Source organism: Arctopsyche grandis, chromosome 6 (genome assembly GCF_051622035.1).
Source record: "Arctopsyche grandis isolate Sample6627 chromosome 6, ASM5162203v2, whole genome shotgun sequence".
In the NCBI taxonomy this organism is placed as follows: Eukaryota; Metazoa; Arthropoda; class Insecta; order Trichoptera; family Hydropsychidae; genus Arctopsyche; species Arctopsyche grandis.
In genome coordinates, this window is record NC_135360.1 from 8731198 (window position 1) to 8757426 (window position 26229).

Genomic DNA, 26229 nt, shown 5'->3' on the forward strand with positions numbered 1-26229 from the left:
ACACAGATAGATTTAGCATAGGAAAAAGTATAAGACAAGGATACACCTTCTCTCCTAAACTATTCAATGGGGTGCTTGTGGGTGCGCAGACTATATAGTTTTAATAGCTCGCGATCCAGCTGACCTACTTAACAGACTAGTACAACTGGACAGGGAATGTAGGAAAGCAGGATTAAAAATTCACGTAGATAAGACCAAACTAATGTTCAATAGTTATTGCATGCCTGATAGCATCCCATTAGATGATAAACCAGTAGAAGTAGTAAATAATTATTTATATTTAGGTCAAATAACAGATATGTACGGCAGTAAAGAAGAATAAATAAAGAGACGTATGAAATTAGGATGGAGTGCATTTGGACGAATGAATGTTGTTTTTAAATCAAAAATGCCATTCTCAATTTGCCTGAAGAAAAAGATATTCGATCAATGCGTTTTACCAGTGATGACGTATGTATGTGAAACTTAGACATTGAACGCCAAGATGCTACACAAAGTTCAATGCACTCAAAGAAGTATGGAAAACTATATGATCGGCATAACGAGGAACGACAGGAAGCGGAACATGTGGGTGAGAAGTATGATAAGGGTAGTGGATATAGTTAATAGTGTAGAGATTGAAATGGCAATGGGTGGGCCACGTGGCTAGAAGAAAGGACGAAAGGTGGACAAAAGAAGTGCTAGAATGGTACCCGAAAGAATGCAAAAGGGTAAAAGGATGACTGCAGGGAAGATGGGTGGTCGAAATTAGGAAAATGTGTGGGGTGAGATGTATGAAAGTTGCGCAAAACAGAGACGAATGGAAGCGTGTTGTAGAGGCCTTAATCCAGCAGTGGATGGTGAGTGGCTGTAGATGATATATTTCAAAATGTATCAAGAGACTTTAAAATTTATATTAATTGCAATAATTTAGAACCAACCAAATCATTAATTTCGTCTCACGGTGAGACTTTCACCATGTAAAAGTATTTGAAATATTGTTGATAAAAAACAAAAGATTTATATTTTAAATAAAATTTGAATTTGTTTTCTGTTATTCCCCAAATAAAATCATGATTAAATCAAAAGTTAATATTTTACATCTACGTACTACATATATGTATAGGTACAAATGAGCTGAACTATGGTTTGATGCATGTTTAGAATCCAAGGTGGCTTTTGCAGAAATTTCGAAACCGAAGGGTTCGCGTGTCGCAAATTGATTGCAAACCAATATCGACTTAAAGGTCTTATGACACGTGCATCCGCAACGCACTGTTTGGGCGTGTGTCGTTAGAGCTGGTTTTCGCGCGCGTAATGTCGCACTCGGATTGCGTAAACACACCCGCATTTCGCATCTCGCCGCAGACGAATATGGCCGCTGAAGTGCGGTAGTTTAATGGAAGCGAACAGTCGTCGAAGCGATTACAAAATTTTCACTTACTTTTTCGATGGATAAGTTGCACAAATACTAATAATTATGGACGACTCAGTGGCGCATTCACTTCCCGCGCGATCGCAAATTGTCGCCAATGTCAAACGGATGTGATTTAACGGAGGAGATATATCGAACCATATCGAACACCCATTTTTTCACAATTGCAATAAAAATATTAATATATTGAGCGCAAAAAATGTCACTTTTTCACTTCTGCTATTTAGATCATATATAAAAATGTGCACAATTTCTCAAGAGAACTCAAATTCTCGTATGTTTAAGGGGGGCAATCAATAACTATAATGTTTCCTCTACCACTTACGTTACAGATATTGCACAATTTTTTAAATTATTATTTGACTAAATTGGCTTATTATTGCAGATTTGTTCCTTTTTTACATACCTCCTTTGCATTTCACATGGTTTTCGTGTTAGTGGTAATTTTTATATCTCTTATCTCTTATTAATTCTATCATACTGATAATTTTTCAAAATAAAGTCACTTTTTTTTGCAATACAGTGTATGTTACCTACTACATATATAAAGAAGATGAAGAGTGATTTTTTGTTTTTTGACAAATATTCAATTGTTAAGCAAAACAGCCTCATGAAATATTGAGCAACGATCATATATGTACATATGTATCTTAAATATTGGTCTCCGTGACGAGACAGAATGTTAAACGACAGAAAACGCAAATATTGGAAGGCAAAGATCGAAAATCGAAAGATCTTAAGTCGAAAGATCAAAAAACAAATGGTGCATGGTAAACGGTACACACTCACTTAATTTGCGCGAGCAGGATACAGCAGGAACAAGAGGAACATGCTTTTCCTCCCGTATTCTGCGCGCGCACATTAATACGGGAGGAATTTTTTTTTGATCTTTCGACTTAAGATCTTTCGATTTTCGATCTTTGCCTTCCGATATTTGCGTTTTCTGTCGTTTAACATTCTGTCTCGTCACGTAGACCCCTTAAATCATCATCATCATTTACAGCCATTCGCCATCCACTGCTGGATGAAGGCCTCTCCAACACGCTTCCACTCGTCTCTGTTTTGCGCAACACTCATCCATCTCATTCCGCACATTTTCCTAATTTCGTTCACCCATCTTCCTTGCGGTCTTCCTTTTACTCTTTTGCCTTCTCTCGGGTACCATTCAAGCACTTCTTTTGTCCACCTTTCGTCCATCCTCCTAGCTACGTGACCCGCCCATTGCCATTTCAATCTCTTCACTCTATCCACTATGTCCACTACCCTTGTCATATTTCTCACCCACGTGTTCCGCTTCCTGTCTTTCCTCGTTATGCCAAGCATACAGCGTTCCATACTTCTTTGAGTGCATTGGATTTTATTTTGCATCTTGGCGTTCAGTGTCCAAGTTTCACATCCATACGTCATCACTGGTAAAACGCATTGATCAAAGATTCTTTTCTTCAGGCAGAGTGGCATTTTTGATTTAAAAACAGCATTCATCCGTCCAAATGCACTCCACCCTAATTTCATACGTCTCTTTATCTCTTCATTTTTACTACCAGACATGTCAATTATTTGACCTAAATATAAATAATTATTTACTACTTCTACTGGTTTATCATCTAAGGGGATGGTATCAGGCATGCAATAACTATTGAACATTAGTTTAGTCTTATCTACGTGAATTTTTAATCCTGCTTTCCTACATTCCCTGTCCAGTTGTACTAGTCTGATAAGTAGGTCAGCTGAATCACGAGCTACTAAAACTATATCGTCTGCGAACCGAAGGTGACTCAAAAAGCGACCATTGATGCTTACTCCGGCTGTATCCCAATCCAATTTCCTGAAAACTCCCTCAAGCACCGCATTGAATAACTTGGGCGAGATTGTATCTCCTTGTCTTACTCCTTTTCCTATGCTAAATCTATCTGTACCTGAAAAAATTTTAACCGAAGCTGTGGCATTCTTATATATCTCCCTGTGTTTTTAGAGCGTTAAGTACTGCATTATGACTAACTGTATCGAAGGCTTTCTCATAATCGACGAAACCTAGGCACAATGGCCGTTGATATTCGTTGGCGCGCTCGATTAGTTCGCCAACTACTTGGAGGTGGTCCATTGTGCTGAAATTTGCCCTAAACCCTGCCTGCTCTATAGGTTGGTTCTCGTCGAGGATATTCTTCAGCCTTTCTGTAATAACCTTCGTGAAGAGCTTGTAGACCGCTGAAAGTAGACTAATGGGTCGGTAGTTCTTGATATCGCTTTTGTCGCCTTTTTTGTGTATTAAAATGATAGTTGCGTTATTCCATCCTTCTGGTATAGCTTGGTTCTGGATGCATTTGCTGAAAAGCCTAGCTAAGATATTAATTAGGGGGGGGCCGCCACATTTTAGTAAGTCAATGGGAATATTATCTTCCCCTGGGGTTTTACCGTTCTTTGCAGTTTTTAGCGCGGCCTCTACTTCGCTAGGCAATACTGCAGGAACCCTTTGGCCGTGTGTCGATTCCAGAGCGGGGAATTGGCCGTTGTCGTTCTCGTATAGTTTTGCATAGAACGTGTAAACTCTGTCTATGATTTCTTCTCTATTCCTAATTATTACTCCGCTCTCTGATCTGATTGCGATCATTTGGTTTTTGCCTAAGAAAAGATCCTGTTTGCACTTTTTCAGGCTACGGTTATTCTTAATGGTATTTTCTATTAGCTTGCTGTTAAAATCCCTGACATCCCTGACTATTCTCTTTTTAATTTCCTTATTTACTAGATTGTATTCTTGCTTATTATTATCCCTATCTAAATTCCTTTTATGCTTAATTAGGTTTTTTGTTTCCGCTGAAATTTTGCTTAATTTAATCTGTTTCCTGAATCCACCTAATTTCTTACCTGTTGAGGTTAGAACCGAACTAATTACAGTGTTCAATTCCTCGATGTCTGCTTCTGGGTTTAATTTCCCGTATCGATTTCCAAGTTCGAGTTCGAATTCCTTTTTCCTAGACCTTAGTTGAGCGAAATCTGGAGAGTTACTGCATCCTTTTATTAATTTCCTACGTTCGCAATTTATATTAATGGCCATCTTGGCACGGACTAATCTGTGATCGCTACCTATATCTACTTTACTTAAAACACTAACGTCTTTAACGGAGTGCAGGGCATTTGTTAGGATGAAATCGATCTCGTTTCTGTCTCCTTTAGGACTCTCCCAAGTCCACTTATTGTTGGTGTTTTTCCTGAAAAATGAATTAGTGATAAAGAGCCTGTTGTGTTCTGCGAATTCCATGAGGCGATCGCCTCTGTCGTTTCTTTGGCCGGTACCAAAATTGCCTACTGCTCTTTCTGTATTTGCCTTTTGTCCTATTTTTGCGTTAAAGTCGCCCATGATTATTTTAAAGTGGTGACGGCTATTATCGTATGCGTCCTGTATTTTTTCGTAGAAGTCTTCTATTTCCTCGTCTGGGTGGCTAGATGTGGGGGCGTACACTTGGAAGATTTGACAAGTGTACCTGCTCGAGATTCTTAATACTATATAGCATATACGTTCCGATATGTCGCTTATTTCTATAATATTTCTTTCTATTCTCTTATTGATAAGAAACCCTACTCCTCCTATTCTACCATTTGGTAGCCCTCTCCAGTAGAGACAGTTACCACTTTTTAGGATTATTTGGTTTTGCTGTTTTCGTCTTACTTCACTAAGTCCTACTATATCCCATTTGATATTTTCTAATTCATTCTCTAATGCAAGCACACTTCCTTCACTCGATAACGTTCTTACATTGTACGTGGCTAAATACAGGTTTCTATTAGCTAAGCTATCATCCATCGTCACTCTTACCTTGTTGGAGGTTTGGATATTATTTTTCTCGCATTTATCCAAGATGTGTTGAGAAAAAGGCGGTACTTGAGAGAGATTTCCATTCAAGGAGTGAGTTCTTACCGCCATAGACTCTTCTCTGTGGTCAGCTTTGACAGATAGTCATCCTAGGTATCACTTGGATCACTTATGAGTTATTACATGCCATTTAACAGGGTTACTTCGTAAGTGAAAGTAGTTAGTTATGATAATAATAGATTAGCAATTGTTATACTACTTTTTTACAGATCTTTATCGTGAGACGCCTCTTTGGAGACAACGGATTTATATATGTGAGTGCGGTTTGCAATTTAATATTTTAATAATAACTTTAGTAAAGAATATAAAATTACACGAATTACTTTAATATAATTTAAATATGAAAAAGAACTGATAGACAGTTGGGAAACACCGTTTCTGTTTGCTATTATTCTATTAAGTAAAGTTCGTTAAAGATTTTTGGCTGGAAGCAATTATGTGGAAGATTTATTGCTTCTGTGGGACCGACTTACCTGACGAAGGACCCTTTTTTTGTATTCAGGTAAGGAGATGTATCTCGTTCGTATATTCTTTTGCTCAGATTTGACACAAAAATTAGCACAAAATTTTTCGAAATAACTGATATAAAACCGCTTTTTACGACCGATTTGCTGTTTATTTTTACACTTAAATTATACTAGGATGCAATTAGTAAAATAAGTGATTAGATGGTTAAGTTTTTAGATTAAATTTCGTGCAATAGCCGGGTTTAAGCGAGTAATAGCGGGAAGAACGCAGAAGCACGTCTTCCCCGCATGACACGAAAGACCGAACTCCCCTTAAATATATAAGGATATATATGTATATAAGGCCTATCCTGCTCGGGTTCTATTTCCCCTTAAAGAGGGGCTGCCATAGATCTTGAATAACCTAGATATGGCATTACATACACATTTCGTTGGAGATCGTGTCGCCACTAACTGAGGGGTGCGGGGAGTTTAACTAGCGGGGGGAAGTTGGGGAAAAAAAGGTTTTTTTCCCTACGACGCAGCGGTCGGCTTTTTTTTCACTTCCGAAAAGATGAAAAGATCTCCGCATATCTATCGACAAGATCTCCGCAATCGACCTTTCCTACTTAGAAGCTACTAACCTACTGAGAGAAAAGTGTGCATGCGCCATGTATTTTGCATGCGCCAAAAGGGAGACCAGTATAAACCGTGAAGGCGGATCTATGTATTATACATCTATGGGGGGCTGCCTATTGTCAATTTCTATTGTCAACCTTTTCTACAGGAAACCCCTCTATCTTGGGAAATAGAACCCGCACGCCTATCCTTATATATAAGTATAATCCTTGCTGATCAAATGAAATAAAGAGGCCAACCAATTAATTGCTGATATATTATATTTGCTCATTATTTAAGCAGTATTAAATTTCGGGTCTCACAATTTAAGCGCTTTTAAACTCGTTCAGAAAAAATACATAACTTGTTCGTAGAACATGTGTATGCCTACGGTTCGGTGATTATTGTGCACAAAGCGATCTCACGCAAGTCACTAAAATCTCGATCACGGAACATCTGGCACCCGAAAACTCCATCCATCGAGATTTACCCATGTGAAATATCATACTAACGAGAACTCAAGTGCCAGATAATCCGTGTTCACGATTTTCGTTGCAGAGACTGTCGTTTACGCGATCGCAATATGCGAAATAATTCATTTTCCGTATGTACATATGTATATAAGTATAGAAAAAATCTAGACTGAATTAATATATAATTTTGTTGATTCTAAAGCATGTAATTTTTTAAGTAAATAAAGATTAAATAAAAATAAAATTTATGAACTTTTATTTTTGTTATATATTATATATTTTTAAAGATTTTTCTTCCCATGCCTTTGAATTTTTAATAAAGGGGGGCAAAAAATACTGGTTGCTGCATTCTCTGATGGTCCCTGTACGTATATGTATTATTATTTTATACACGTAGTGTACCTTTGTTTGTAAGCAAATATTGTAATTGAGCCAATTTGCAAATCTATATTTTTTGCCAATCATCAAATTGATAGTAATAATAATGCTTGAATGGTGAACTGGAAAATCATGATTATCAGCTTGCCGATACTTGAATCATCTTCGTAAAAAATTTGACATTGAGAATACTGAAGTAACTTTTAATTATTCTTTTACTAAATCTTCACCTTATTGCGTGATCATTTTTTCAGGCTAGTGTATGTACATAGTATATAGTATAATCGCAATTAAATCTAATAAGCACGCCCCTGAATCACAAGTAATGGATTTCCAAACTACGAGTGGCAACTACCGGTTGGAGGTTCTCACCAATGGCGCACCCGATTGAAAAGGAGTTTTCTACGAGCAAAAAAAATCAAAACAGCCAACGCTTATTTGGGACACTTAAATACATCCACACGGACCGCATATAACGCGCCTTCACTGTCCGATCTGACACTCAGTTGTCGAGTCACGCTCAACGCAAGAGGTACTTTTCCCGAGGTAATTTTCAAAAATATTTTTTTCAACTGGCAGCACCGTGCAGGCTGCACGCGTTGTGATTGGTCGTAACTTAAAATGACCCTCCAATTAAAATTCATTAAATTTCGTTCCATTCAATTCCTTCCGTTTTTATTATTACTAACCTCCTTTACGTTTTTTAAAACCGAAACTCAAAATTTTAATTATATTTTATTTTTTATAAAATTAAAGTTAATATTTATTTTGTACAATCTTGCAGGGAAAGAAAGAACCTACCAGTTTATTTTTTTAAAATAACAAATACATTAAAAATGAAGTTGTATCTGATGTTCATTGTGATCTTCATCACTGAAGTAACTCCCAAAAAATTACGTAAGTCAATCAACGATTAAATTAATCGTTTACATTTATTTGATATAAAAACGATATAATCTATTTGGGTCTACCTCACGGGCCCGAAAACGCAAATATCGGAAGGCAAAGATCTTAAGTCGAAAGATAAAAAAGGGTGCATAGTAAACGGTACATACTCACTTAATTTGCGAGAGCATGATACAACAGGAACAAGAGGAACAGGCTTTTCCTCCCGTATTCTGCGCGCGCACATTAATACGGGAGGAAAAGCCTGTTCCTCTTGTTCCTGTTGTATCCTGCTCGCGCAAATTAAGTGAGTATATACGCGAGTATGTACCGTTTACCATGTACCCTTTTTTTGATCTTTCGACTTAAGATCTTTCGATTTTCGATCTTTGCCTTCCGATATTTGCGATTTCGGGCGTTTCACATTCGGGCTCGTGACGGAGACCGAATCTATTTACATTTATTTGGTATAAAAACGAGCCTTTTTTCAGCCGATTACATAACGCAATGCAAGAGGAAAGATCCGGAATTTGCAAAATGTGTTTTGACAGCGGTTGATAAAGTCAAACCGTATTTGCTCAAAGGTATTCCAGAGATTAGGGTGCCACCGTATGAACCATTAGAGATTCCCAAACTGACTATAGATAGAAATTTAGAAGCGCTGAGAGTCAAAGCCACATTGAACAATATGAAAGTAGACGGTGCGAGCGCGTTCAAAATCAAAAATCTCAAGTGAATATCCTACATGCTATTTTAAAATACATAAATACGTTTGCAAATTTTGAGTTTCGATATATTTTAGGATCGATCTCGAGAAATACGTCGCCGAAGTGAGCATTTCTTTGCCGCGTCTCCACGTGACTTCAGATTATGACGTCAGCGGAAGATTGCTGCTGATTCCTTTGGCTGGAAAAGGAACTCTCGATGGAAATTTCAGTAAGATTTATTTTATCATCGTCAGACTCCAGTTCACACAAAATTATCAAATTCGAGGCTTCATTTTGCTATGCATAATTGGGCTATTCAATTCGCACATGCTGTTTTCAAAGTCATATCACTATATTTCGTTTTTTTATTCAATAAATTTGATCATTTGGAATTAAAAAATGTGAAATTAAAATTTATGTCCGATTCTCAATCGGTGTTTGTAAAAAATTAGGCCTTAGTCTGAATTTGGAAACCGATTGCGACCAATAAAATGTAACCAGTTTATTATGTACTGCTATATTTTCGTGTATTTTATCAGCTGACTGTTCCACATTCGCCAAGGGTACGGCTAAAATTATAGAGAAAAAAGGCGTGAAATTCCTGCAATTGAACAAGTTCAATTCAAAAGTCAAAGTTGGCGGCGGACGTGTTCATTTTGTTGACAAGGACGGATCAAATGCACTTATTGGTATTTTATTTATTTATTTTCCTGTATATCATATTTATGTACATTTATTATCATTTTATATAAGGATAAAAAGTCATTTTTTCATATTTTAATCTGTCCTCTCGCATAAGCATTAATAAATCTTATTAAAAATACCCTTCATTAAATGATAGATAATAAAAGAATTTTTATATGATACTAGTGTTTTTACCCGGCTTCGCTCGGTATTTGTAATGTAATATAAACAGCTTAAACATGGCAAAACAATCTAATAGTAAACATTCATTTGTTTTTTTACTAAATTTATTTGAATCGAAAAAAATATTTCGATATCGTCTTCATAGAAACTTTGATTTGTTTTCGATGCTCCCACACAAACCTTACATATGTAGTTACAAAGTCGCTTTCGAAATTATATATTAGATTATTGCGTTAGGTACTTTTGTAGATGTTTCATATATGTAATCAAAATTTAAAATGGTTGAATCCAATACTCCAGGCTTTTTTATTATCATTAAAACTAATTTTTGGTGCCTAACTATAAAAAATATAAATTGGAAGACTTTTATAGGTTACTAGTTGTTTTACCCGGCTTCACGCAGTATTTGTAATATAAAAAGCTTAAACATGGCAAATCTAATAGTAAATATACATTTGTTTTTTTCTTAAATGTATTTGAATCGAAAAAATAATAATTCAACCATATTGAATCGACGTCATAGAAACTTTGATTTGGTTTTCGATTACCAACAAACCTTACATACATACATACAAAATCTCTTTCGAAATTATATATTAGATGTGATTAAATTTCAGCTGAAACTGCAGCTACTTTCTTCAACGCCAACCCTCGTCTGGTTTTGGACATAATCAACCCCATAGTCGAAGACACTGCCGATGTTATATTCACAGCATACATCAATAGGATTCTAGGAGCTATTCCCATATCTGAATTGCTTCCAGAAGAATAATTATTATGCAATTGGTTTAAAGTCATATCAAACGCTTTTAACACAAATAGATTTTATTTGAATCTATGCTGATGTCATAATACATATATACATATAAAGATTTATTATATATGTATATATAATAATTATTTTACCTTGCATTATACATATAAAATATCTATGAATTATTAAAATATCTACTTTATAATGCGTAACGTGTATGCACTATGCAATATTTTATAACTAGTCTATGTATTATGTAATATTATATACACTGTATGCCAATATTTGTATTAATTAATCGTTATACAATATCGCAATTAAATGCATTATATACCACGTTTCATAATTCTTATGTACATTATAAAGCAGCGAATTGTATATTATTGTATTAAGTGTTTGTATTATAGTTTTTTTTATGTTAAATTATACATAAGTACACATGTCTTATTTATAATTTATTAATTTGTTATATACATAAATGTATTTCATTTCACTTGAATAAATTGATCTCTTTCTTGGAACACGAATGATTTTATTCTTTAATGACAGTCGTTTTTAAAGTGTACATAAAAAAGCAATGGCGTTATGCAATGGTTCAAATTAATATTTCCATTCATTTTTTTGACCTTTTCATTCAACCACTTTCACTTACGAAATCTTAATTGCAGTTCTGATGCATCGATTGCACTTAGGTAATATTCCAATGCCTCTTAATTCTTATATATGTACATACATAAATACAAATATATGTATAATATGTTCGAAAAGTTCAAAGATAGCCCGTAATTTTATTTGTCGATTTCTTTATTGTTAGATAATATTTCTTGGTCATAAAGTGGTTAAAGTAAACAGTATTTGCAAGACGACTTACAAACTTGTTTGTGTTTGAAAAATGTCATTTATATATAAGTCAATGTCAATATATGTATGAACATTTGTATGTACGTAAATACATAACTATGGTTAAGTAAACAGATACATATAAGTTATTTGTTTCTAACAAAAATAAGTGTTATATAAAAATAATTTTAAAATATATCAAAATATACAATGATTGAAATGAATAAATATTATTTCTTCGCTTGTAATTCAAAAATTGATTCAGGATTCTCCATAGGTGAAGATGCATCCGAGTATAGGTTTATGTCCTTACGATGATCTCAATAGCCATAACGGCAGTATGAGGGTTAACTTGTTTTTCTGGGCAAAAAAAATTCATATAAATAGTGGCAAAGGGCATAAAATACACTGCACTTGAAAGTGTTCATTGTTGACAGTCGATCAGTGTTTTTTTATTCAAAAGAAAAATGATAGTAAACATAGTTAAATTCGTTTTGATAGTTTTGTGCGTGAATGCAATCGCAGCAGAAGATGATAAAAATTATGGTGAGTTTGCAACAATTACTCTCAGTAAGTGTAGCACAGTTTCATATATTATAGGTATACATATAACACTACATACATGATTTCAGCTGACTTCTTGCCAATTTGCAAAAGGTACGACCCCGATTTAAACGAGTGTCTCAAAAATGCTACGGTTATTCTAAAAGAAAAAATTGTCCACGGCATTCCCGAATTGAAATTACCGCCTTTGGAGCCGTTGAAAATTCCTGGAGTCAGGTTTGAACAGACGACTAAGTCTTCAATGTTCAAAGCTGTGCTTATGGACGTAATGCTGCATGGATTGAGCAACTACGAGTTCACAGATGTTCAGTAAGTCTTCATCCTATTGAACTATTTTATTTTAATTAACCGAAGATAGTGTGATAAACTTAAAAAAAATCATTGCAGAGTCGACCTGGAAAATTTAACCATATACGGACAGATTTATTTCGATCACATATACTTGGATTCTGAATATATGTTGATGGGAAAGTTTCAAATGTTGCCAGTAGAAGGGAGCGGTAGAGTCATGGTCAACTTCAGTGAGTATTATATATGTATATTTGTTCGATGTTGCTTTTAATCTTTTTGAGTGCCATTTCGTAATGTAAAATTGCAATATCAGCCTTCAATAGGTGATAATTTATTGTCTAATATTGGTAAATGTTGAATTTGCTCCGTGCAGCTGAGACCATGGTGGACGTCAAGCTGAGTGGTGCACTTTTGAAAAGAAAGGACAAATTCTACTTTATGAATCATGAAACTGATGTGCAAGTCAAAGTTGGCAACTCGGAGGCAAAGTTTGAGAACCTTTATAGTAGCAGTGATGAAATGAGTATTGATTTTTATTAAAAACATGTATATTATTGTAAAGAGACCAAAATAATTGTTCGGTTTATAATAGTTGACCACAGGCTGAAATTAAAATCATATACTACTATCAGTCATTGGCAGGAGTTTAGTGTTCTACAAAGTGTCCATCGGCTATGTCACCTCTGCCGAATATTCTTAAAGTCTTTTCTTAAAGTAAAGTGTTCAACTAGTATAGACCTATCAAATATTGTGATCTCATTCCGTATAGATATTTAAATAAATACATTTGTATATAAAAATATATACACAAATCTTCAAAACAGTTAGTTATTAGTGTACAATTAGTATCTACATATTTATATTGTATGTATCTACTGTACCTTTTTCTATTTGAGAAATGTGTAAGCGAAACATGAAAACTAAATATGTTTTTAGTATACATATGTGTGTATGTTATGCTAGATTTGCTTTTACAATGTTGAATTTATTTCATTTTTCTAATTAGACCATTACTGGTAGTTCAAAAAGTCACTATGGTCAAAGTACAAAGCTCAATAGTTCATTAAATACAAATGAAATTACATTTAGTTTATGTATTTACATATGCATGCCAATGCATCTCTGTCATATTAAGTATTATTATGCCACTTGAAATATCTTCTTTTCCTACATTGGGTTTTCTTTTTCTGCCACAATCTCTGTACGTTCAAAATTTTAATTGGAAAATTTGTGTTTAAATCTTATGAATATAATTGTAGTTACAATAACGTAATATAGTTTTATAAAATTAGAATTGTACTATAATTGGATTTTATTTCAGGTCACATAAACGAGCATTTGATAAACATGCACTCTTCCGAAATATTGAAAGAATTGAAACCAGCATTGGAAAGCGTTGCTTCAATGCTCTTCGACGAAGTTGCAAATAAATTCTTCAGGAATATTTCATTTGATAAATTATTCCCCGAATAAATATTATACTTGTGTGTTTTTAATGTTCTTATTGTCTGATCTGTTTTTTATGGAGGTGTTAAAATAAAATTAATGTTGTTTTAAATGTAATGTTATGTTTTTATAAATATATACATATGTCTTATTGTTTAAATTGAATCATTATTATTTTTATAAACGACATCAAAAATTAAAAACTGGGTTGAATTCAACACAACATAAACACAACAACGGAAGTGAATAGAAATTATATAAATAAATGTAAAATTGTAATACATTCATTTATTGTTCCACCACAAAAATGTCAACCAAGACGTATAATTCTTTAGTCACAATTTCTGTAATCATTTTTATAGTAATAGTACCAAATAAGTGCAATGTGTCTGCCAATGAATCTTTGTGTTTGTATTTATTTTTAATTCAATTATATTTATGTGTTTGCTTGAATATATGTATGTATGCCATAATTTGTAGCCAAATATGTGAAAATCTGTTCGAGAAATGATGTAGATTTAAATAATTGCGTTTTGGAGTCAGTTATGCTGCTGAAACCACACTTGTTTAAAGGTATCTGTGTATTTAATTATGACTTATTATTGTAAACATTGATTTAAATATTACCATTAATTCATTCAGGTATACCGGAGTTGGATATACCAAGTTGTGAGCCTTTGTTTTTGTCTGAAGTCAAATTAGTTCAAGGACACGGAGTAATGGCAATGAATTCCGAATATAGAAATGTTCATTTGTGGGGATTTTCTAATTTTACCGTTCACAATATGGAGTGAGTTTGATTTATTTTACCTAAATGGGATTTCGTTTGGTTATATAATAATATAAATTTATTTTCAGCATTGATTTGGAAAAAAAATTAATAAAATTTGATGTAAATATACCAAATTTGACTATGAAATCTAATTATTTTATTGATGGAAAAATATTATTATTTCCCATTGTCGGGAATGGATTATTCTATGCTAACTATTGTAAGGAATTTGATTGTGTATTAAATATTTAATTATTTAAATCGATAATTTGACTTGTAATTTATCTGCATTTTTAGCTGATGTAAATTTGAAAGTGACAATAACTTTAGAAAAGGTAGAAATTGATCACAAGATTTACATACGAGGCAAAGAGATTTCGCTGAAGTTGAAAATTGATAAAGCTGATATTCGTCTTGATGATCTTTTCAGTGGTGATGAAATATTAGGTTTGACTTTAAGTGAAATTAAAATTTTTTAAAAATCATAAATTTTTGCATATTTTTTATTAATATTGAAAAAAAATTATTACAGGGAAAGCAACAAATGATTTCATAAATAAAAATTGGAATACAATATCGGAAGAAGTGAATCCAACTATAGAAAATATGATGGTTGATTATCTCGAAAGCTATACTAACAAATTTTTCAATAAATATCCATTAGATGTACTATTCCCGGATAAATAGTCATTTGTATTGGAACAATATGTATATGTGGATGTTTACTATCTTATTATTTATTTAAAATTTTACTGAGAAATATTTTGTTCAAATATTGAAATATCTTCGAAAGCACATATTTTTGAAATTAAAATTAGTTAAATAATATTCATGTCTTGTTTATTTGAATATTAAATGTGTGTATACTTTTCATATCAATCAACATACTACATACATATACATCAAAAATCATTAATTTTATTTTAATTGATACATATAAAGTAAATTATCAAATAAAAATGTCAATGAAACAAATGAAAATTTATTATTAAAATTTTTATTGTGCAAAAAATGCATTCATTTGTTTTTTTACACACAATATTCCGATCACACACAAACACACTTATAATTAAATCTAAAATAATACAAGTATTTGTTTTAAGTACGAAAATAAAATACTCTACTATAAAATTAATTAATTTTCCTTATCACAGCTCTATTTTAATAATGAAATAATTAAACCTATACTCGACGAATTGTACATTACAACTTTTTGTAGTCAACATAAACAATATGAATCTTTGAGATGTCAGCATTACATCAAATATTATAGATTTGTACGAAAAATAATGAAAACTTGGTTTGCGTCCAGGAAAAATTGAATAGTTTGATTTTTCTTCAAAAGGTGGTGCAAACTTTTCAATATTTCAACTATGTATGTATTTAAAAAAGTATTTTTTATATTACTATTTGGTCGATTTAATTCTATATAGTTAATTTTTAAGGCTTCAACCAAGCATCTATAGGAATCTTAGTAAATGCACTGTTCAAAAATCCTTTGAAATGCTTGGCGATACTGACAGCAGCCGCTGGCTTCATCTCATCTATAATTTCATTTGCATTATTGTTCAGGAATTGATTCATAGCCTCACCTGCAAACAAAAACAGAAATATTGAATAGATTTATTATATTTTGGGACAAATCTATAAAATGTATCGTATTGTATTTAAATACCGATAATGTTTCCGTGGTTGACGGTATCTTTGACTTTGAACCTAGACTTTTGCAATTTGAAATCAATCAATAGTTTTTCGATTATCATATAGTCGGCACCGTCTCTGGAAACTTCTTTTCCGTAAATACGTCCAATGGCGGAAACGTCACCTAGAAGTTTATAGTAAAACTTATTATGAATCTAAAACACACACACACACACACACACACACACAATCAGCAGATGAAAGTTCAAAACTTACTGAAAGCAGCCCAGAAATCTCCCCTAGACCGAACTGGGAACAATAAAACGTTTCCGTTGACTTCGTACTTCCCAGTTATTTCCACTCTTGGCAATGTCAATCCCATGTCTATCCTCAACTTGGGTATATCAGCCCTGAAATAGTGCACCGAAAATGTTATTACATAATGATTATCACAAATTTAGAAGTGGATCATTTTCCTTACCTAATTTTGGTTATGGTGTAGTTACTTGCTCCGATAGCAGTGATGTTTGTAAAAGCGGCCTTAACCCTTACAGGTCCGTTTCCATTCTCCATACCCATGTACGGAATGAGCATGGGGTCAATAGAAGGCACGTTCAAGTCCGTCAACCCATTGACTAAGTAAGGTCTCAGATGCTGGAAGGAGTTCTTTATGCAAGCGTTCAGCTGAGGGTCTGTTCTGCTGCACGGAAGGATGAAGTTGTATGCGGCTGAAATTGAAAGCAAGAATGTCAAGATTATTCAATTGTAATACATAGACTTATGCATAGGCAATTGTGGAAATCTTGCTAGATAGCAACTATTAATTTGATTACATTTTGAAGATAGGTGGGTAATAGAAGGAAATATGCGCATTTTTATATAAAAAGAGGTCACAATCTTCACAATCATCATCATAATTTTGACGTAATGACTTGTGGCGGTACGCTTCGCTGACTTGGAGAAAGTAAAAGCTCACGATTCTCAAACGTCGAATGGACTGTTGTACTGTTACTTCTGTTGTAATTAAGTAGCCGCATATTAAAACAGTAATTAGCACACTTATTTTAGTCCAAGGGCAATTGAGTTCAGATAAATAGCTCCAACTGCTATTTTTATAAAATAAAAATGACATCGATGAAGTATTTAAATTTCAAAAATTAAGTTTGCGAAATCATAGAAGTGTAAGGAAAGTATTCACTTAAATACTAAAAGTATTCACTTAAAGTATAAAACTTAAAAAAATAGATATCTTAGCAGCCAACAGCTATTTATTTAAGGGTCAGGATAGGTTAGGTTAAGTTAAGGTTGGCCCTATTCATTTAAGATTAGGTTGTTAGGGTCAGTATTATTTAGTCTCAGTGTCATCCGCGAGAACTGAAACATTGAGACCGCATATTAAAGTAAAAACGTGAATGGAGATCGAATACTGAGGTAGATATGTGAAGGTAGACTAAAGTAGCACCCATTTACATATATCATACACTTGGTAGAAGTGTATTTATTACATTTTTCAAGTTTTGATAAATGGTCAATAAGTATTAAGTACGAGCCAGTGTTATCTCTACCTAACTGATATAGGAAGGTGTACAGTAATATAACTTACATATGTAATTTGGATTTGTTTATATACATATATTATGTATATATAAATTTTACGGGACAACTTCCTAAAAAATCTTAAAGAAAAACTGTTAAAGCCAATGTTATACATGTATGTATGTATTTACAGATGGTCAAAGTTTTGCAATTAACCAAATAATTATATTGACTCATTAGTCAAAATATATAAATTACAGACCAAATAATCAAATTTATATTTGTTGTGAAAGAAATTTCAATATTTTTTTTCAGTACTTTTAAAACGAAATAATAAGATTTTTTTTAACAACCTACCTATTGAAGACTTTAAGTTTAATTGTTACTATTTTATTTTTATGATATTTAAATCAGAATTAAGATCGTAAGTCGGGGAAGGGACGATTCTCGTGGAATATTTTTTCTGAATGGATTTACTATTATTAAAGTTTTTATTCGTATTTCAGATGCATACTCTGTAATGTTGAAGGAGCACAGCTTGGTCTCCGAGAGAAGACCTTAACACTAGTATTTGCCAGCTCGCGGCGAATACCGGTTTTCCTACGGGGAAGTGGGTCGATTATTGCGCAATATCTCGTCTTTCTCCGATCACCATTATTACTTCATCGAGTCCAAGTGGCCGAGAAACGCGCGCACAGACAACATGTTGCGTTTTGTGATCTTTCGAAAACAGTTTCGTTTTCGTCCACTTTCACGAAAAATCTATGCGAAACACAACGATATCGAATCCATTCCTTTTCCTATTTTTATTATTCCTATCCGTCTATTATTTTTTTCTTATATTCAAATTTCCTCTGCCTTTTCTCCTCTTGCTATCTACATATTAAAAGTTGAATATTGTTTTCCATATTGCCATGTAGTCAATGACACAACAAACAAATACCGGACATTAACATTATTTTATGTATATATAATACATTGTATGTATGTAAAATTGCACTGGTCATGAACTAGTCAGAAAAATGCTCATTTCATGAACGGTGCAAACCAAATGTTTTCTTCATGAATTCATTACTCGTGTCATCTCCTGTGTGTCACTATAGTGTCTATAGTGTCACCTCCTGTTATTTTGTTTGGAACTAAACCAAATGAAATTTCACTATAATATTTAGTAACAATTACATGACGTTTTGTGATTATGAGAAAATCGACTCTGAGATTTTGACTGAATTTTTTTAATAATAATTCATGAACAAAGAAAGCACTGTAATATTTATATTATACATACATACATGAAAATAATGTTTGTTTGTTTTGTTTATTTTTCCCACGTGCAAATCTATATATTTCAATTTAGAACCACCAAATTTGTTATAAGTACCTACTAGGGTTTCTGATTTTCCGGACTTTTTCAATTACTGGGACACGGGATGGAGCTCGAAATCGTTCCCAGAATTCCCGGGATCCAGGGGCATACGATGTAATTTATTTTTTATCAATATAAATTTTCTTTTTTAAAGTCTAGGTTATTTTTATTTACGTTATTTTGTAGTTTTGTCTTTGATAGCCCTTTCTTTAATTCTTCATTCATCGACAAATACAATTGTCTCATCTTCAATAGAACTTCTAAAAGAGTTTCTTCCATTGTGGATTCGTCAATACAAGGATACACTCGCTTCATTAAAGAATTATATATTAAACTATTTAAAGAACGTTTTGATTTAAATATTTTTCCCAGGATTCCATATCAGAATTCCCGGGAATAATATTTTAAAAAATTCCGTGAGTTTCCGGGAATTTCCGGGTTGACCCTGGCAGAAACCCTAATAAATAATCATTACTAGAGATAGGACCGGAAGCGTGCTTTTTCCAGGAAATAGGGCGTTTTTGGTATATTTTCCAGGAAATAGAGCAAACTACAAAGCTAGAGTGCAAAAAAAAGGTTCATCATAAAAATGAACAATGCACGACGAACAATAAACAAAAAACGACACGCTTCCGGGCGAAAATTCCATCGAAAGATTTTCCCACTTTCATACTCTCGAGCAACACCTTATAATTCGACCATTTCGTATGTACATAGTATTATTTATATAAATTCTCAGACGTCTCAAGCGTGTGATACTACATACTATACGGATGCGTAAAATTCCGATCACGCGTTTACGAGTCATTCGGACGCACGCATGCGCGTAAAATGTACGTGAGATTTAACACATTCACGACCGCACGGGTCAAGGTCGCTGTCTCGTTGTAAATAAATTTAAATTCGCAATCAAACAGTCGAATTATGCAGATGCAGTTACATCACAGACGGCTCATCTCGATTTACACGACAGCTGGACATTACGCAACACTTTCGTACGTATGTAGATATATTACATACGTATTAGGTATACTTCGTGATGTAATAGGTTTAAAATGCTCTCGACACATTTCCTATAAGGCACACACGCACATTGTACGGATGCGCTTGCACAATATTATTATGGGATTTTGAGGTGTACTTGTGGATGATCTTATCGGTGGTGTTTTTCTTTTCTTTTTTGCAAAATCATCACATGGGTTGGGTCGATTTAGCACGGGCTGCTTTCATCAGAGACGTGTTGTAATTTTTTTATTTTATTCGTAATGAAATTGAATCGTAAGCATTCACGTAACGTACAAAGAGTCGACCTTGACGCAAGAGACGTTTACGTCGTGTGTGTAAAGTTACGTGTGAGATTTTCGGCAAAAGGTATGCAGATTTCACGTGACGTAAATGGACACGAACTGGAACGGGATTCGAAAGATTGGCACACTAATGACGGAAATGTGATTCATTATCGCTATAGCGAAATCGTTTAAAGAAATCGTAAAAAAATATTTTATTTAAAATATGAAAAATATTTTGTATGTACATATAATATACATATATGTAAAAAAAGATTCCGGTGAAATTAAATTAAAAATAACTTCAATACAAAGCAATGTAATGTACATACAATGTGCATAGGATCTGACGAGGTTAAGGAGGCAAAAAACCGTATTAAAAATCATATCTCTGATTTTACTTAAGCATTTGAACCCTTTGCCCACGGCAACTTTCGTTGTACTTTTTTTAGCGAATTTGTGAATCGGGTTTTCGACCATAAATATATATTGTAAGATTTATTCAAGTGGCCAAATATGTCAATTGACACCTCAATTTTTATTTTAAATAGTGAAACAAGCCTGGAGTTTTTTGTAACACAGTAAGTAACGCCATTATCCCTACTGGCATTTTACGAATGACTGCTATAGGAGTCATCCGCGGGGATAAAGTTTTAGGCATTTTACTTGCAGTCAACAATTGTGATTTACGAGTCATAAATTATGATATATAATTTACAAAAAAACTTTTGAACCTTCTAACATTATTGAATTTAATTTGTTTTTACGAGAGGGAGCCTTACGTTTATGAATTTCACCTCCTGGAGTTAACATTATTACATTTAAGTACAAACGTAGAGTCTAAGGAGTGGCGTACCGTAGAAATCTCCCTGTTTTATCGTAAAGCCTTACTTACGTGTGTGAGAATAGGATAAAAGGGGACTAAGGGCCGGGCCGCACCGTGCGACTTGCGAGCGACTTGGTTGAGGGCGACCAGACCAATGCATGCAGGTAGATGGGACATGCCACACCCGTCAACTTGTTTGTCGCACACATTTCCATACATTCGTGTAGCGCAACTAATCGGCCGACAAAGTTGCACGGTGCGGCCCGGCCCTAATTGACGTCATAACGAGTTCACTTGTATCCTACTCGCGCACACTTAAAAAAAGTCGTGCGATACAAACAGAGAGATTTTCACGGTACACCACTAGATGGTATGCATTGTTTGAAATAAATTCAATATTATCATCAGTCTAGTGGTCTCATATATGTTTATTCAAATATTTTTTTAAACAACATTTTTTCTGATCTACACTACCTATGTATGTACATGCATTTGATTCGATTCCATGTACCAGATAGGATTCTGTTGATATTTTGATATTTTTTAAACTTAATATTAATATTTTAAAGCTTCTCGATATTTGATATTCGAATAGCTCGAACATTTGCAACCCCTATAAAATCGCCACCGAAAAGTAGATAGCGAAAAACTAATGAAGACGAGAGTTATGAAATGATAAATTCATTTTTAATTTAGAATTTCTAGATTTTTTTTAACATTTTCGCCATTCATTCACTCTGTAGGTACTTTAGACAATTTTTCATTATAGACAACGTGTGTTCATTGGAGGCAAACGTCCGAAAGGGTTAACGATCTGGGTAAATCACTCGTTCGCCTTGCAGTTGAATATTGACCCGCCGCTGGGTTAACCGGTTTAATCGTGAATAATAAATAAATAAAAACGTGCATGCGTGATTACAAAATTTTACTTCCTACCTATAAATACGTATACGATACTTCCACTTTCACTCGGCAATTTAATAGAACGGGACCTTCCTCAATACCCGCTACATATTTATATTATATACATACGTATTGTGATGCAATGCACTTTGTCACGAGAATATTATACATAACATGTAAGATCCGTTTAAAATGATTCATTGAAAAAAATTCAATAATACACCTCTGTTTTTATATTTGTTCCGAATCACGATTCCTTTATCTAATATTGTATTATAAATAATACAATAATTTGGCAATAATGCATGCGTTCAGCTTAGTAGGCGGATGACCTACTTCCGCTTCGGTAAGAAAATGTCGAATACTACTCTACTCGTTTTGTTAGCAATGTTTCGAAATGTGTTTTTTTTTCGGTCTTTCTTTTTGTAATGCAATATTGCGATTCAAAAAACGGGTGTTTCTCAATAAGAGTCGGCCGGTTTCTCGGTATGGGACACGTTTTTGGTGTTGTCATCGAATCGTTCTGGCGAATCAGCAAAATTGAAGACCCACCAATTAAAATAGATTGAATTCAAAGTTGAACAATAGAAATGGGAAATTTTTGTATCAGTTCGATATTGCTCGTGAGCAACATTGAAGCATTTCTTCGTTTTCTATATAGGAAAGTATATGGGTATTACCCATGCATATCTCTACCCTACTCCTTTCCTTTTGGGCATGCTTGGGTATAATTCCCTTGAACTTCGGAGAAACTTATCAATAATTCGTTTTGTTCTCCAGCTACTACGTAGTAATACGTCATCCCCGTTGTTGCTGGAACAGTTGGGACTGTATGTCCCTAATAACACTGTTCGACACGAAAAATGTTACGGAGACGAGATATGACTTTTCTTATAGATCTATGCCCAGTGAACACGAATCTGGTAATAAAAAGTGTTGATTGGCTCGAGGTTCGGAGATATATGTGTTTTTTAAATCGCGCGATTTTTCTATATCTTGGTGTTGTTCGGTCTATTTCTCAAAATCTGTTAATTTCCTGTTAAAAATTAATATTGGAATCTACAGTCGGGTATTTTATCTTTCATTTGTAGTACTTTTCAGCTTTCAAATCTCTCTAAGTAGTCGTCCAGTTCAAATCAAAAGTCAAAATTACGTATTTTCACTTGGGATTTTTTCCCACTGTTAATACTATATTATATTGAGTATTTTCTATTGAAACATGTTTATTAGGATAGTGTTCTGGGCACACTATTTTTTGATTTCGTTTAAAAGGGGTAATTGGATGTGTGGTAAATTTTAAACCGGTTAATTTTCGAGCAAAAATTTCGTATTAGTAGAGAACATACTTGTGTTGCGTGCGCTGTACATATATGTAGCTTGTGAAGCGTGAAGCTGCACGAGCTATACGATGGTCGATGACTCACTATGCTCGCGATCTTTTTACCTCTTTGTGTTTATACATTCGTATTGTACTTCAGTTCCCTTCGAGAGGTCTTTCAGTTCGAAAGGTGTTGATAAAACCATAGAATTTTACGGATCGAAGTTATAGACTTAATTTTTTTAAACGTATATTTACGTAAAAATTTTTTTTTTTTTTGTTTGAACTGTTTGAGTGTGTGATATTAAAATTGATTTTGTTTTTATTCCTATATATGTTCTGATATTTCAATATCAGAACATATATAACATAATATTTTATTTTAATATAGATATATTTTTATTTTTTCACAATTATTTATCTTTGAAATGTTCATTATCTTCGTATTTAATTTCATTTTGATTTTTGTTTTTATTTTCCATGTCTATTTTTATTTTTATTCGGGTGCTTAAAATGTACTGATACTTATTTTTACGCTATACATATTCGTATTCAATAAATATATTATTAAATTCAAATCCTTCTAATTATTTCATTACAAAATTATTTAAAAACACATTGAAAAAAGTTTGTGACCACTATATCGTTGTATACAATGTCAATGACGCACATACAGCGAACAATAATGCAGCGCACATAACACAAATTTGTGCTCTACTAATACGAAATTTTTCCTCACAGTTTTACCGGTTTAAAATTCACCACACATCCAATTAATCCTTTTAAACGAAATCAAAAAATAGTGTGCCCAGAACACTATCCCAATAAACATGTTTCAATAGAAAATACTCAATATAATATAGTATTAACAGTGGGAAAAAATCCCAAGTGAAAATACGTAATTTTGACTTTTGATTTGAACTGGACGACTACTTAGAGAGATTTGAAAGCTGAAAAGTACTACAAATGAAAGATAAAATACCCGACTGTAGATTCCAATATTCATTTTTAACAGGAAATTAACAGATTTTGAGAAATCGACCGAACAACACCAAGATATAGAAAAATCGCGCGATTTAAAAAACACATATATCTCCGAATCTCGAGCCAATCAACACTTTTTATTACCAGATTCGTGTTCACTGGGCATAGATCTATAAGAAAAGTCATATCTCGTCTCCGTAACATTTTAAAAGTCGTCATTTGTCGAACAGTGTAATTATGTGCGTGGTAGACATCATCATTTGATGGTTGTACCTCCTGCTCGTACAGTTCTTTTTCAAATGGTTCCTATTCCAAGAGCTATTCGACTTCTTAATGAAATCGTTGCTGCTGAGTCTGAATGTGATATTTTCCACCTTAGTGAGCGTAAATTGTCGGATATTATTCTAACCTATTTGTCTGGTAGTCTGCGCTCATCATTGATTTACTCTCTTCCATTTGGGCCTCACAGAGATGTTTTGTATTTGCAGTTGGTTCTTATTTATTGGAACTGACTGTAGGTGCAAGGCAATTGCTAATTGCTATTGTTTTTATGATTATGTATAAATGTATTTTTGTCTGTGTATAAACATGTGTTTATATTTATTTTTCTTTCTCTATTTTCATTTCCTTCTTTGTTGTTTTTTTTATAATTTGAGATTATTATTATTATCCGCTATTATATAACTTATTATTTTTATGATTGTGTTAAATGTGTTGTTTGTATGTATATATGTTTTGTTTTTGTTATGTCTAATTTCTTTAGTTATTATTTTGTTTATTTTCTTTTCTGTTAAATTATATTTTTGACCATTGTGCATTTGGAATTCTTGTAATTCGACAATGGTCCAAACTTTAATAAAAATAAATAAATTATAATCGCAAATGACAATTAAAAGTTCGTTTATATCACCCAGCAGAAAAATTGACACAAAACTGCACGGAAAAGACCACTCCTATTCATACTACACAGCACCGCTCGTTTTCGGCACGTTTATACTTGTTTTGGACGAGTGCAAGGTCAAATCCGCTAACGTACACACAACAAAGCGCGAGGATATGGCGCAATATTGCTTACGTCGTATCGTCAAGTCAATTTTGTCACAATATGACGCTTTGAAAAATATTCATATGCGCATGACAGTACTTTCGGTAGTTCGGGTGCACTCACCACTATGACATCACGTCATGCGTGAATATTTCCAGAGTGTACATATAGTGCTAGCTATTGCTGTTACGATATTTCACATACACATTACGGAACTTATGAATGTTTTCATATAGGATATATTAAGGAATATTTTTTTACTGCTATTTACGTGTACATAGTTGCCGTCTTGAGCTATGCTATAGTATAAACGAACCTTTACTTTTGGGTGTGAAGAGAGGTACTTTGCAGAAAGTTTATGTAGACTTCTGAAGATTATTTACAGACAGGATATGTTACTCAAAACAATAATAGATTAATGAGAATTCAAAGCAAAAATAAAAGATAATTTTCAAAGTAGCCTAAAAAATTTGATAACGCATAATGTTGAGGATCTTCTGGATAGATGATTTTGTATCGAAGAAGCATACATCAGAGAGATATTTTCATGAATTTTCAGATGCATCCTACAATACTTTGGTACAAGTATTTGGTCAAATGCATCATTCAATACCTACTAAAAAACATTGGCACAAGATAAGGAATATAAAAGTTGTCTGTGAGTCTGAAAATTGGCTTGAATTTTGAAGTGGTTGGTGGCGAGGAGTAAAGAAGAATATGCAAAAGCAGAAGAATAATTCAAAATCTTCACAATGATTATGCATCAAGCCTCCTATATAATGATATGGATTAAAACAAAGAAAATAAAAAAATAAGTGAAAATGTATGATGTTTTCTTATAATTGCGTTATTTTTCTTTTTCCTTCTTACCATATTTTCTTGCAGAACAAAAGGCTTGATTGTATATAATTTTGATATTAGCTTAAAACAAGTGTGTAAAATTTAAATTAATTGCTGTTATAATAATAATAATAAATAGCATTGTAAAAGTTATATAAAAA

The 26229-nt window shown here is 33.3% G+C and overlaps 4 protein-coding genes across 6 annotated transcripts in view; 3 read left to right on the top strand and 1 right to left on the bottom strand.

Annotated features, from left to right (window-relative positions):
- The first annotated feature begins 8033 nt into the window (after positions 1-8033).
- Positions 8034-10428, top strand: LOC143913715 (circadian clock-controlled protein daywake-like). The gene is made up of 5 exons (XM_077433681.1): positions 8034-8094; positions 8574-8814; positions 8885-9090; positions 9329-9478; positions 10274-10428. The coding sequence occupies exons 1-5, from the start codon at positions 8034-8036 to the stop codon at positions 10426-10428; spliced, it is 813 nt and encodes a 270-aa protein (XP_077289807.1).
- Positions 10429-11717: 1289 nt separating this feature from the next.
- Positions 11718-13578, top strand: LOC143913716 (uncharacterized). Its single transcript, XM_077433682.1, has 5 exons — positions 11718-11796; positions 11883-12123; positions 12202-12335; positions 12479-12628; positions 13427-13578. The coding sequence occupies exons 1-5, from the start codon at positions 11718-11720 to the stop codon at positions 13576-13578; spliced, it is 756 nt and encodes a 251-aa protein (XP_077289808.1).
- Positions 13579-13858: 280 nt separating this feature from the next.
- On the top strand, positions 13859-15010 carry LOC143913718 (circadian clock-controlled protein daywake-like). The gene is made up of 6 exons (XM_077433683.1): positions 13859-13958; positions 14032-14124; positions 14194-14341; positions 14410-14543; positions 14621-14770; positions 14856-15010. Exons 1-6 carry the CDS (start codon positions 13859-13861, stop codon positions 15008-15010), a joined length of 780 nt encoding a protein of 259 aa, XP_077289809.1.
- Positions 14818-26229, bottom strand: part of LOC143913107 (protein takeout-like) — a 29833-nt gene continuing 18421 nt past the window's right edge. For all 3 annotated transcript variants that reach the window (XM_077432712.1, XM_077432711.1, XM_077432710.1), the window contains 4 exons: positions 16446-16692; positions 16241-16374; positions 15999-16148; positions 14818-15915 (listed from right to left, as the gene is read on the bottom strand). In XM_077432712.1, coding sequence (XP_077288838.1) covers positions 15764-15915; positions 15999-16148; positions 16241-16374; positions 16446-16692 — 683 coding nt within the window. In that variant the 3' untranslated portion in view covers positions 14818-15763. The remainder of the gene's footprint in view (positions 15916-15998; positions 16149-16240; positions 16375-16445; positions 16693-26229) is intronic.